The 12023-nt window shown below is 37.8% G+C and overlaps 1 protein-coding gene across 9 annotated transcripts in view; it reads right to left on the reverse strand.

The window, feature by feature from the left end:
• Efcab11 (EF-hand calcium binding domain 11) overlaps positions 1–11301 on the reverse strand; it is a 188291-nt gene extending 176990 nt beyond the window's left edge. For all 9 annotated transcript variants that reach the window (XR_778716.2, XR_778717.2, XM_010616289.3 and 6 more), the window contains exons 1-3: positions 11092–11301; positions 10422–10517; positions 914–959 (exon numbers count right to left, since the gene is read on the reverse strand). Coding sequence is in view for 7 of the 9 variants with exons in the window: in XM_010616289.3 (XP_010614591.1) it covers positions 914–959; positions 10422–10517; positions 11092–11277 (328 nt within the window). In the remaining 2 variants the exon portion in view is untranslated. The remainder of the gene's footprint in view (positions 1–913; positions 960–10421; positions 10518–11091) is intronic.
• Between the last annotated feature and the right edge of the window lie 722 nt (positions 11302–12023).

The following is a 12023-nucleotide window of genomic DNA, read 5'->3' on the forward strand; positions in this document are numbered from 1 at the left end:
TTTTTTTTTTTTTTTTTTGGTACCGGGAATCAAACTTGGGACCTCGTGCTTGCAGGGCAGGCAGCGGCACCACTGAGCTAAATCCCCAGCCCTGTACATGGTATATCTTTATTTATATTTTTCCATTCCTCTTCCCTCTCTTTTACTCCTTTTCCTCTTATTTACAAGAGCTTTGTTTCCATTTTATCTTTCTTTTCTCATTATTTTCCTTTTCCCTTTCTTCCTTTGGTAATGCTGATCACACTTTCATTAAGAGACCCCTTCTCTTGGCTTTTGATCCCACACTTTGCTCTCACCTTCCTGGATTCCTGTTTCCTCTGCTTTTCTTCATCCTCTGCCTCACAGCTGTTAGCTGCAGTATGTAAGGTTCTCAGTCCACTCTTAACTCTCTGGTCGATCTCATCTGTTCCATGATTTTAAAAACCATCTACACATGCTGATGATTCCCAAATTGATTTCTTTAGCTCAGAGCTTTTCTCTGAGTTCAATATTCACACAAGCCAATAAATTTCTTTGACATTGTAATCTGAAATTTCTCAAACTTAACAAATTCAAAATGCAATTCTTGGTGTTCCCCAACCCCTTTCATTTTCCACCAGATTGCCATCTCAGTAAGTGTTACTTCCATTCATCCACTTGCTCGTGTCACCAAACTCAGCATCATCCTCTAGCTGCTGAAGTTGTATGTGACATTTTTGTCTGTATGTTTTCTGACAGTTTAAATTTTCCTACTACAAGCACACCACACTTGTTAATCTAAGTTATCAAAATTTTCTTGTGAGAAATGAGACATAAAATAAGGATGTGCTGAAACAATGCACAGTCTCTATGCTTTTAATTATGGTATTTCTATTTTTCATTGTGTAAATCTCTAAATAAGGGTACAAAAAATTAATATTAACTTTCATATTACCAGAAGTGTTGGGATTTCTTGAAGACATCACAGAATCTGCTTCTATCTAGAAGTGAGGAAAGAATAATAAGATGTAAGTTTACTGAATGTTTTCAAAGCACAAGTTCTTAATTCCTAAGGCAAGGGAAAGGATGTATTTTATGAGAAACCAACTTTATTGAACCCAGCAGTTAGGTAATGTCACGGAACAGCCTTAATAGGCATTCTAGTTTTCCATCAAGATCTGTAAGTTACCAATCAATAATCTGCCATAAACTCTAATGTCCCCCCACCACTAAACTTTATTCCACTGACCAATACAGTTCAGGCACACAAAAGCAGTTTAGCTGTCCCATACCTAAAATGTATCCATAACCGAAAATATATCCTTTTTGCTTTAGACAAAAACCAGTAATTGTTACAATGGGCTCTATGGCTTTATGAATTTTTTCTTGATTGTAAAATAACATGACAAAATGAGAAATATAAGAAATTATTAAGAAGAAATACTTTTAAAAGCCAGCCAATGAAAATGACTGTTAATATTTTGGTCTAGTCCAGCTTGTTTCCTATGCAAAATATAACATTTGAAAACCTACTTTATGTTAAGTTTGAGGACTTGCTTTCATTAAATATTAAAATAGAAGCATCTTCCCCTTTGTTACAAGGGCGTTATAAACATTGGTGAATTCGAATTCTGACAACACCTGATACTTTCTCTACTGTCGGTCTTGAATTTGCCATCGTCTCGGATTCTAAGCACTTTCCTGGCCCCTTTTGTCCCTCCCAAATGATTCCCACTCTATTTTCTTCATGGAGACCCCTGCCTACCATTAAAAGCTGGCTTCTTAATGTTCTTTCCTCAAATTACTGCTCTTCATATTATACAAAATCATCCTGGGTAGTGCCATTGAGTCTCAAGTTTTGAGCTTGTCCTTGTAAAGCGAGACACCCCAAATCTATCTCTAGCCCAATTTCACTTCCTATAGCTAAGGGAGGCAGCAAAATTCAAGGTTTTCACCACCCAGCACAGTTTTTGATGAGCAAAGGTACCTGAATTGCACACAGCTGCCACAAACTCAACCTGCTCCAATCTGAACTCAATGCCCCCCAAACCTGCTCTATCTGAATTTTTTCTCACTTGGTGGCATCACAATCCTTCCAGTCTCAATGGTCCTGCTATTCTTTTCCACCACCAATCCAGTCAATCACTAAGGGTAAGTTGGCCCAGCAGCCACAAAGTGTTCCAAGACACTTCTATCATGGTAGGCTAGCTTCTCAAGTCTACCTGATTCCTGCCCAGATTCCTATCACACCTGCCTGTAGAACTAGGTTTTCATTCTTGTCCTCTTCTCTTGTTATCTACCACAGAGAGGTTTTATAGGTCTGTCTACACTAAACGGTAAATTCATTCAGAGTAGGACCTGTGCTTCATTTAGTGACTACCAGTAGCAAGTGTCCCTTTTATCAAACAAGAAGACTCAAAAAACTTCATTTTGTAACCAATTATATGAATGATTACACATGCATCCTTTTATGAAATAGCATCATAGCTTATATTATGGCTATTTAAAATAACTTCACAGTTAACATTTCAAAATAAACATTTTCTTTTCTTTTTGGTACTGGGGATCAGGTCCTTGTGCTTGCAAGGCAGGAGGTGGAACCACTGAGCTAAATCCCCAGCCCAAAAATAAACATTTTCTATGATAGAAATTTTTAAACATAATCTCATTATATTAACTGACACAAATTCAGTTATCATTTGAGTTCAAAAGTAATATTTAAAAATTAAACCTCAACTCTCAACCTAGCATTAAATTTAAGTGGGGGAGCATAACACATTTTTCATCATAAAGGTGCATAAACATGGGTGTGTCAAACCCACATTTATTCTTCAGAATATTTCTATTAATTATTAATTTTAATTTTAAGTTTTATTAAACAATGAGTATTTAACAGGAAAACCAACACAAAAATAAAGTATTGCATTTTTAATATTTATTGTTTATAAAAAAGCATCAGAATTTTCAACATCAACTAGCTTTTGTTGTACAAAGTCTAGGAAAGAACATCAGACATAACCTATGTGAACTACAATGAAAATACCAATCATACTCTACCAAAAAAAAAACAAAAAAACTTCACTTCCGTTACCACACCTAAGTCAGTCTTCAAACATGATTTATACAATGTATTGCTTACACTGACAGCACATGTGTTTTGCTTTCCTGGACTTCTCATATGGCAGACCTGACATCTCACTGGTCTTGCTGTTTTGTCAGGAGGTTCTTACTAAACAACATGTAGTTAATAGGAACATAAAATATGAACAAAATAAAGTGCTAAATTCTTAATACATAATTACACATTTAGAATAACCACCATTTTCACATCAGCTATTTGCTTATAAAACCTAAAAGATAACAACAAAAATAAAAATCTATGTGACCTACAATGAAAATACCAATAGAACTCTACAAGAAAAATAATCTTTGCTTCAGTTGTCACACTCAAGGCAGTGTTCACTCATGAATATTGCACAATAGCACACTTCTCTTTTTTCAATTTTATTTTAACCCATTTCCTCCCTCACGCCCTCTCCCCTCCCTATGTACAGAAACTTTGCTTCCATTTCTCCTTCTATTTTCATTTTTTCTTGTCCCTTCCTTCCTTTCTCCCTCCCTCCTCCCTTGTTCCCCTTCCCATTTGAACATTTTCTTCCCATTCCCCAGCACCCATTAAACATTTCAGTCTTTATTTCCACTTTCAGTTCCCCACACCAGTAAAACAATGTGGTATTTAAATATGTGTGTCCAATTTATTTCACTGAAGAGTATGGTGTCAAGGTCCATACATTTAGCTATAAATGTCTGAAATTCATCCTTCTTTATGGCAGAGTAGTACTCCACTGCATTTAAAAAATCTTCTTTATCCACTCATCAGTTGATGGGCATTTGGGCTCTTTCCAAGGTTTAGCTATTATAAATTGTGCTGCTACAAAAATGGATGTGCATACATCACTATAGTATGATACTTTTAATTTTCAGGAAGATACCAAAAAGACATACAGCTGGGTCAAAAGGAATCTCTAGTTTTAGTTTTCTGAGAAATCTCCATACTGATTTCCACAGTGGTGGCACCAGTCTACACTCCCACCAGCACTGTAGGAGGATTCCTTTTTCTCCACAGCCCCTCCAACATTTGTTATTGGTTGATTTCTTGATAGCAGCCGTTCATTCTTGGAGTGAGATGATATCTCATCATTTTTTAAATTTGCATTTCATGAATGACTAGTGATGTTGAAAATTTTTTTCATAAATTTATTTATTGTTTCTAATTCTTCATCTAAGAAGTGTCTTTTTATTGCAGATGCCCATTTTTGCATTCAGTCTTTAAATTAGGGGGTCTGATTTTTTAGTTCTTTATATAGTCTAGATAATAATCCTTTATCTGAATAGCTGGTAAAAAGTTGTTCCCACTCTGTGGGTTGTCTCTTCATCATGTTGGTGGTTTCTCTTGCCATACAAAAGCTTTTTAATAGGATGAGGTCCCAGTTGTTGATCTTTGTAGCATTTCCCATGCGGTCTGTGTTTTGTTCATGAAGTCTTTGCTTGCTCCTGTCCTCACACCTTCTACCTATTCTCTCTTCCAGCAGATTCAGTACTTCCATTTTAATATCTAGATCATTGATTTAGGTTATTGCATGATAAAAGATATGGGTCTAGTTTCAATCTTCAGCATGCAGGAAGCCAGTTTTTCCAGCACCATTTATTAAAGAGGCTATCTCTCTTCCAGTGAAGGTATTTGGCTCCTTTGTCAAAGATAAGGTGGTTGAGTACATCCAGAGTTGTTCCTGCATCCTCTAGTCTGTCCCATTGATCCTCAGGTATGTCAGTGCCATGCTGTTTTAGCACTATAACTTTTTAGTATAATTTAAAGTCAGTGATTGTGGTACCCTCTGCCTTGCCTTTGTTGCCCAGAATTGTCTTTGCTATTCCAGGTCTCTTCTGGTTCCAAATTAATTTTAGGATTTTTTATTTTTAAGAGACATGCTATTGGGATTTTTATTGCAATTGTATTGAATCGGTATAACAATTTCAGAAGTATGGCTATTTTCATTATATTGGTTCTTCCTACCCAAAAACAAGGGGTATCTTTTCATTTTCTGACATACTCTTCCATTTCCTCTTTCAGAGTACTGTAGTTTTCAGTGTAGAAGTCTTTTCCTTCACTAGACTGATTCCTGGGTATTTCATTTTTTTGGATAGTATTGTAAAAGCTATCATTTCCCCAATTTCTCTCTCATTGAGTTTGTTATTCCTGTTAAGAAATATTACTGCTTTTTTAGTGTTGACTTTGTATCCAGATACACTACTACATTTGGTTATTAAATCTAAAAGTCTTTTGGAACTTGGGGTGTCTTCTATGTAGAGTATCATGTCATCTGCAAATAATGATAATTTAACTTCTTCCTTTCCTATCCTTATTCCTTTTATCTCTTTCTCTTGTCTAATTGCTCTGGCTAGTGTTTCCAGAAATATATTAAACAAGGATGGTGACAGTGGACATCCTTGTCTTGTTCCTGCTTTTAGAGTGAAAACCTTCACTTTTAGTCCATTTAATATAATAGTGGCTATTGGTTTGTCATAGATGGCTTTTATCAGATTGAGATAAAGACCATCTACACCGATTTTCTGAAAGGTTTTTATCATGAATAGGTGTTAGACCTTTTCAAACACTTGTTTTGCATCTATTGAGAGGATCACATAGTTTTTGTCCTTGGCTTTGTTCATATAGTGTATTACACTTGTTGATTTGCATATGTTGAACCATCCCTGCATCCCTAGGATGAATCCAACTTGGCCATGGTGTATAACCTTCTTGATGATTGTAGGGCACAGTTGACATCTTTTTGGTTTTCCTGTTGTGGTAGTAGGTCTTTGAGATGCTGCACCTGCCTGTTCACCTGTCAGTTCACCAGTGTGTTTCACAAATTTTTTTTGCATAGTTCCCTCGGCAGAAAAAACTTGTTTTTCTTGTGCTGTAAATCATCTCTTATGAGTTCCAGTCCCAATCTTCTAATAAAATTTCTCCATGGTATCTTGCACTTATTTTCTTTGTAAACTATCCAACTATTTATGCCATACCTGTTTAGGATTAAGTAAAACACAACCACTGGCCAGTGCTTTGTGTTTCAAGTGACATCATATTTGCTGCATAATTCATCAACAACATCTACTCCACCTTTGGTTTAGTCATAGAAAGTTTCCATCTCAGGTTTTTGTTTTGTCAAGGTTTCCCTATCGATATTTCCATCACAGCGCAATGTTGACATCAGCAGTACCAGTTTGTTTTTCTTTGCTATATATGAGACCAGTGTAAATTTTTCTGAAGTCCCAAGATTGTACTATACAATTCTGTTTCAAAATTACAACACTTTCTTTGAAATTTCTGCTTTCTTCCTGCACATAGTTCCTACTCTGATCAACTTGTGCTCTGTTAGTAAATGTAACATCAATTGGAAGCTGGTAAGCCAATTGTCTAATGTCACATTCTGATTAGTTTGGGAGATGGGAGCAACAAGTCTGTTCACAGCATCATTTGGCTTATTACTATATGAATAAGGACCTGGCGGCTGAGTTCCAGGATAAGTTTCTAAATAAAAGCATGGTATGTTTTTGCATCTACAAGGGCATAAATTTTTATGCCATATTTTGAAAGTTTTTTTTGTTTTGCTTTCTTTTTTTTTAGCGTGCACTTCTTGAAGCTGTGGTGGCCATGAAATACTGCAAAATGTTCCTCAATAGTCATGTACTCAGATGGTGTGTAAATTGCTTGGAACTACTCACAAATCTGTCAATGACCAGATAGCAGCCAGAGCATCAGTTCTGTTTCTTTCTTGTTGAGTGCTTTTGTCCTCGAGTCTCAGGCAGTTTTGAAGGAAACCAAAACTTCTCGGTGTAACTGTTATTCTACAAACCTCAAGCCCACACTAAGCTTTTCCATAAGTCATTTACATTGCTATGATTAGCATGAGAAAGGCCTGCTAAGTATAGCAGACCTATAAACACTTTGAGTTCAGCTAGCGAAGTGCCATAATACATTTCTGAGAATGGCTATTGGTACAAACAGAATGTTTTATTTGTATTTCAATCTTTGTGTATTTCACATCTTCTAGCATTACATCTGTTACAATTTCTGATGCTGAATGGCAGTGCAGGCATTCTGTCCAATATATTTCACCCCTGCCAAGGTACTCACTATATTTTTGGACCTAGTTCTAACATTGGATAGTTCCATTTGATTGCATGACCATTTTGCAATGTTCTAACTAGTTAAATATGCACTCACACAGCTGTTTTCTTGTCATTTAAATCAAGCAGACCTACATTCCCTGTGTCTGTATCAGTCAAGTCTTGCCCCATTTCACCATCACAGGGACTTTGGCTCACATGGTAAAGTCAAAGTTATCATCATTATCATCCACCCATACCACTCTTCTGTTATGAAAACATGTATTTTACCATAATGGATCATTTTCATGATCCATCATGGGTATTTGAGGATTCACTTTTGACTTCCTCCAAAACTTGCAAGTCTGTTTTTTCAGGTCCCATTGTACTGAATGAAAGATCTGTTGTACGAGAAAAGTAAAAAAAAAAAAAATTTTTAAATCCTAGAGTGGTGGGGGTATATTATATCCCGTGTGATGCTCAGGTAAACACATGCAAAATCTGTTAGGCGGAGTACAGTGTGGGTGAAAACCCCAGTTTGACACTTCTGCACAGGTATAGAGAGTGGGGGGTATATTATATCCCGTGTGATGCTCAGGTAAACACATGCAAAATCTGTTAGGCGGAGTACAGTGTGGGTGAAAACCCCAGTTTGACACTTCTGCACAGGTGCACACATCTTGCCACTCATTGTACCAAGTGGCTAAACACAGAGCTTGCTTCCTGCATCTCTCAGGGAAAGGTACTGAGATACATAGCCAGCTACTATTATGTCAAAGTAAAGATTTACAGTAGATAAGTAAGATGGATTTTTGAAACCCACTGTTATGCACCCTGACATCTGTTAAATTTCATGGAATGTACATATTTAATAAATAGGTGTCACCTATTTAATAAGCTTATTGTACAAATGACTGATAAGTATACTGTACTGCTATGTCATTGCTTTATTGTTTAGTGACTCAAAGTATGTTAAAAAAATAAAATAAAGTATGTTAAAAAATAAAAAGTATGTTTATTTTTTGCTAAAAAATAAAAATTCAAAACCTTAATAATCCATTATGAAAAGCAAAAGTTATTAAATTTCATCAAGTATATATACAGTGTTACCACATCACTGTATATGTCATTAAATTCCTTATATATTCCTCACAAAGGCAAAATGAGACAAAATATCTTTCCACGTGAACCCAAGTTAAATATCATTCTTCAGAGTCTTCTCAGATGATATGCACTGGAATTCCAGCTGCAGTGATTGCAGGTTAGCAGGAAAGCTATGGTTTTGGAGAGTCAGCCTGCCTACTTCTCTGAGCAAAGTAACCACCTTCTCTGCAACTAAGTATGTCTGAATAGTCAAACCACTAGGAATCCACGTGGGCTGCTCATGCACCCTGAGTCAAAAGGACAAACTGACTATGAAGTGGTGATGCCCTTAAGCACTCAGAAGGGTGCAGAAGTGGAACAATACAGGGTCTGGCATTTGTAAGCTGACAGAAAGGTAGAACTCATTCATGAGGCTATAACTGACTGCCAAGCTAAGGAGAGAAGCATTCCAGGCAGATCCCAGAGTTCTCCCTTTGCTTGATGGTTAGCTTAATTTCTTGAATGTGGAAGGTACCTGACTGTCCTTAGTTCCAGCTCACAAGCTTAACAAGAAGGGATCCATCTCCCGAATGCAAGTGCCAGGCAAGCAGAACAGTACAAAGACAGAGCTTTGCTAGGAAACTTGCTAAAGAGAAGAGGTTCACTGAGATTCAACTCAAGTGTCATTAATGGTACAAGTTTTTCTGAAGAGCAAACACCCAAAATACTTCAAATGCACATATCCCAGAGCCATTATACATCTAGCAATTTATTCCAAGATACACATCCATAAAGACATAAATCTCTGTGTCCATATGTGTTTTGGGGTGGTGAGGTGGTTGTTGTTGTTTGTTTGAGACAGGGTACTGCTTTGTAGTACAGGCTGGCCTTGAACTCACTGTGATCCTCTTGCCTCGGGATCCTGAGAGCTGAGATTACAGCCATATGCCATCATGCCTGGCTTCTACATGTGTTTAGATATAAAAGGATGTTCATTGCAGCAATGTTTGTAGGAATGAAAACTAATAGAAATAACCTAAATAACAAAAAAAGAAATGCTATACAAACAACCCTTTTAAAAATGTGATAGTGGTATATGCTTGTAGGTTGTTGTATTTTTAAGAATAAAATTAAAATAAAATAGGAATAGTATGCACCTGATATTTACAATAAAGATTGCATATAGATGTTTGTTACAGATGGGAATTTTTAGAAGCATACACAAGAAACTGGCTAATAGCAGTAACCCCTGAGTACTTAGACCTTCCAGTAAGAAGATATTTTTTTGACAATGTGAATGGATAACGTGTGTGTGTGTGTGTGTGTGTGTGTGTGTGTGTTGCTAGCAATTAAATACACAACTTCATAGGTGCTGGGCAAGCACTTTAACTCTGAGCTACATCTCCAGTGCTTTTATTTATTTCACCTTTTATTTGGGGATAGGTTCTCACTAAGGTGCCCATGCTGGAAACATGCAATCTTCGAATTTTAGCCTTGCATTACTGCATTACATTTATAATTTAAACAATTTTTTTTTTTTTTTTTTTTTGCCATAGTGGGACTAAATCCGGGGCCTTCACACTGAGCTACATCCCCATCTCTTTTTAATTTTGACACAGGGTCTATGTCTCTAAATTTCCCAGGCTGGGCTTGATCTTCCTGCCTCAGTCCCCAGAGTGCTGGGTTTACAGATTCGTGCCACAGATGATGCCTAGCTCATCCCTGCCCTTTTAAATTTTCAAATTTTGTTGTTTTTAATTTTGAGACAAAGTCTTTCTAAGTCACTTAGTTTTCCGGGCTGGGCTCAAACTTGCAATCTTCCTTTCTCAGCCTCATAGAGTGTTGGGATTATATGTGTGTATTACAACAATTTTTAAAGGGATGACACTACATGTCTCCTAGGTGAATTTCTCCTATTAACATCCTTCTTTCAGCCCACCCTCTTGAAATCACTCTAACATCTTATATATATTATAGTTATTGGCAGCTTGGTGGAGATGTATTTCCAGGGCTCAAGTGAGATAGATTTTAATTCATCCCTGAGTTGGATCCTTAAGAACAGAGTAAAATTTAGCACTAGTGAAATCTGATATTGCTTAGAAATCAGCAATGTGTTTTATGAACATCCTAAGCTATCCCAGGACATTTTTTCTCAGGACCCATTCATATTATTGTCCATCCCATTCCCAAATACATAAAGAAAGCTCTACCTTGGAAGGCTTGTAACCAAACAGCATTACAACAGCAACCTTAAAGTCTTCTCTGCTTAGATAGCCTTTATTATCTTCATCACATGCTTTAAATACCTAAAGAATATTAAATATCTTGTTAGTATGATAGAAACTGTTCTCTTGTTTATTTACATGAAATTTGAACTTCAAAACATCTAAAACTCAGCCCAGCAGAAGGGCTCTGAAAAGTAGTTTCATTGTCCTAATTTTAATTCACAAGAAAACTTAATGATAGCTAAAATCTACCCCTCAAAAAAGATGCAAACGACTTGACCTCTAGGCTGATAATTCTACCCATAACTCAGTTGTCGAATTAGGAAGGTGAGGTAAAGGTGCTGGCTTTGAATCGTGGGAGGAGAGATGTAAACTAGAAGTTATTAATAAACTATGAAAGTGGAAGGGGCTTGGAAGTAGCCAGAACATCAGATGGGGAGCCAGAAGTCATGCAGCTCTAGGCTTGGTCAAAAATCATGTCTCGAGTTTGATTCCCGGTACAGGGAAAAATAAATAAATAAAGTGATTATGTCCCTTTTTAGGGCCGCCCAAGTCACTTCTATACCACTGGGCTGAAACCAAACCCAGGGAGGGACACAAGAGCCCCGGGGCCAAACTGAAGTCCGACATTCACAGTCGCCCTCCGGACACCTACTTCCACCCACTTCCTGTGCTCCGAGGGGCTGGCGTCCCACGTCCGCGGCCGGGCCCCAGCTTCAGAGAGAGCCATAGAAACCTCCACCCCTAATTCTACACAGGGGAACAGCTCTAGCCTTCCGTGACCACGCCCACTGCGCCTCAGGAAGCTGAACTGCCGCGCAACTCCAACATCTGCTCCCATTGGACAGCCTGCGAGCCACTGGTGTTGATCCTGCAGTATTATTGGCCAGCAGCTTTGTTTAACAACGTTGCTGTGGACCAGTCTATGACGGCAGTTCCAAGACCGCCTCCAGCACTCGGCTCCGCCCCCTGCCTACAGTCCTTTAACTCTTTGCGCACCGCGGGATACTCAGAGCATCTACTGGCTTCTCCTACACCTCTTGGTTCAGATTCACCCTACCAAATTTACAGTTAATTTCTTTAGATTATTTTGATCCACGGCTAGGCTAGACATCTCGAGAGACAGAAGAGGAGTGAAAACAGAAGCAAAAAGAACCAAACAAGTCGAGCCAAGTTCAGGATTCTTGTTTAAATCAGGGAATCATTGGGATCTAGCTACTACATTTGTTGTTTGTTTTTCCCAGTTTAAAGAGTGTTTTGTCCTCCAGAAAACCTCAACAAGTAGCGCAGTGTCTTCCACAAAAGAGACCTGCAATAAGCAAATGAAAGGAGCTGTCAGGATGCTTATACAGACGTACACCGAAACTCCGCGCTCTGGACGTGCTGTCTGGCTGGAGGGAGAAGCCAGAAAGAAATACATAGCATAAACAGCGTGAGGCCCAAATTCCATCGCATAATCCGCATTAGAAGAGAATAACATGGAAGAGTTCGCTTTCCAGAGGGTTTTATCTCAGACCCCTCTATTCTTTTGGCAACGAGGTAAAATTAACACACACACACACACACACACACACACACACACACACA

This window comes from Fukomys damarensis, unplaced genomic scaffold (assembly GCF_012274545.1).
Source record: "Fukomys damarensis isolate Sample0158 unplaced genomic scaffold, DMR_v1.0_HiC HiC_scaffold_21, whole genome shotgun sequence".
Taxonomy (NCBI): domain Eukaryota; kingdom Metazoa; phylum Chordata; class Mammalia; order Rodentia; family Bathyergidae; genus Fukomys; species Fukomys damarensis.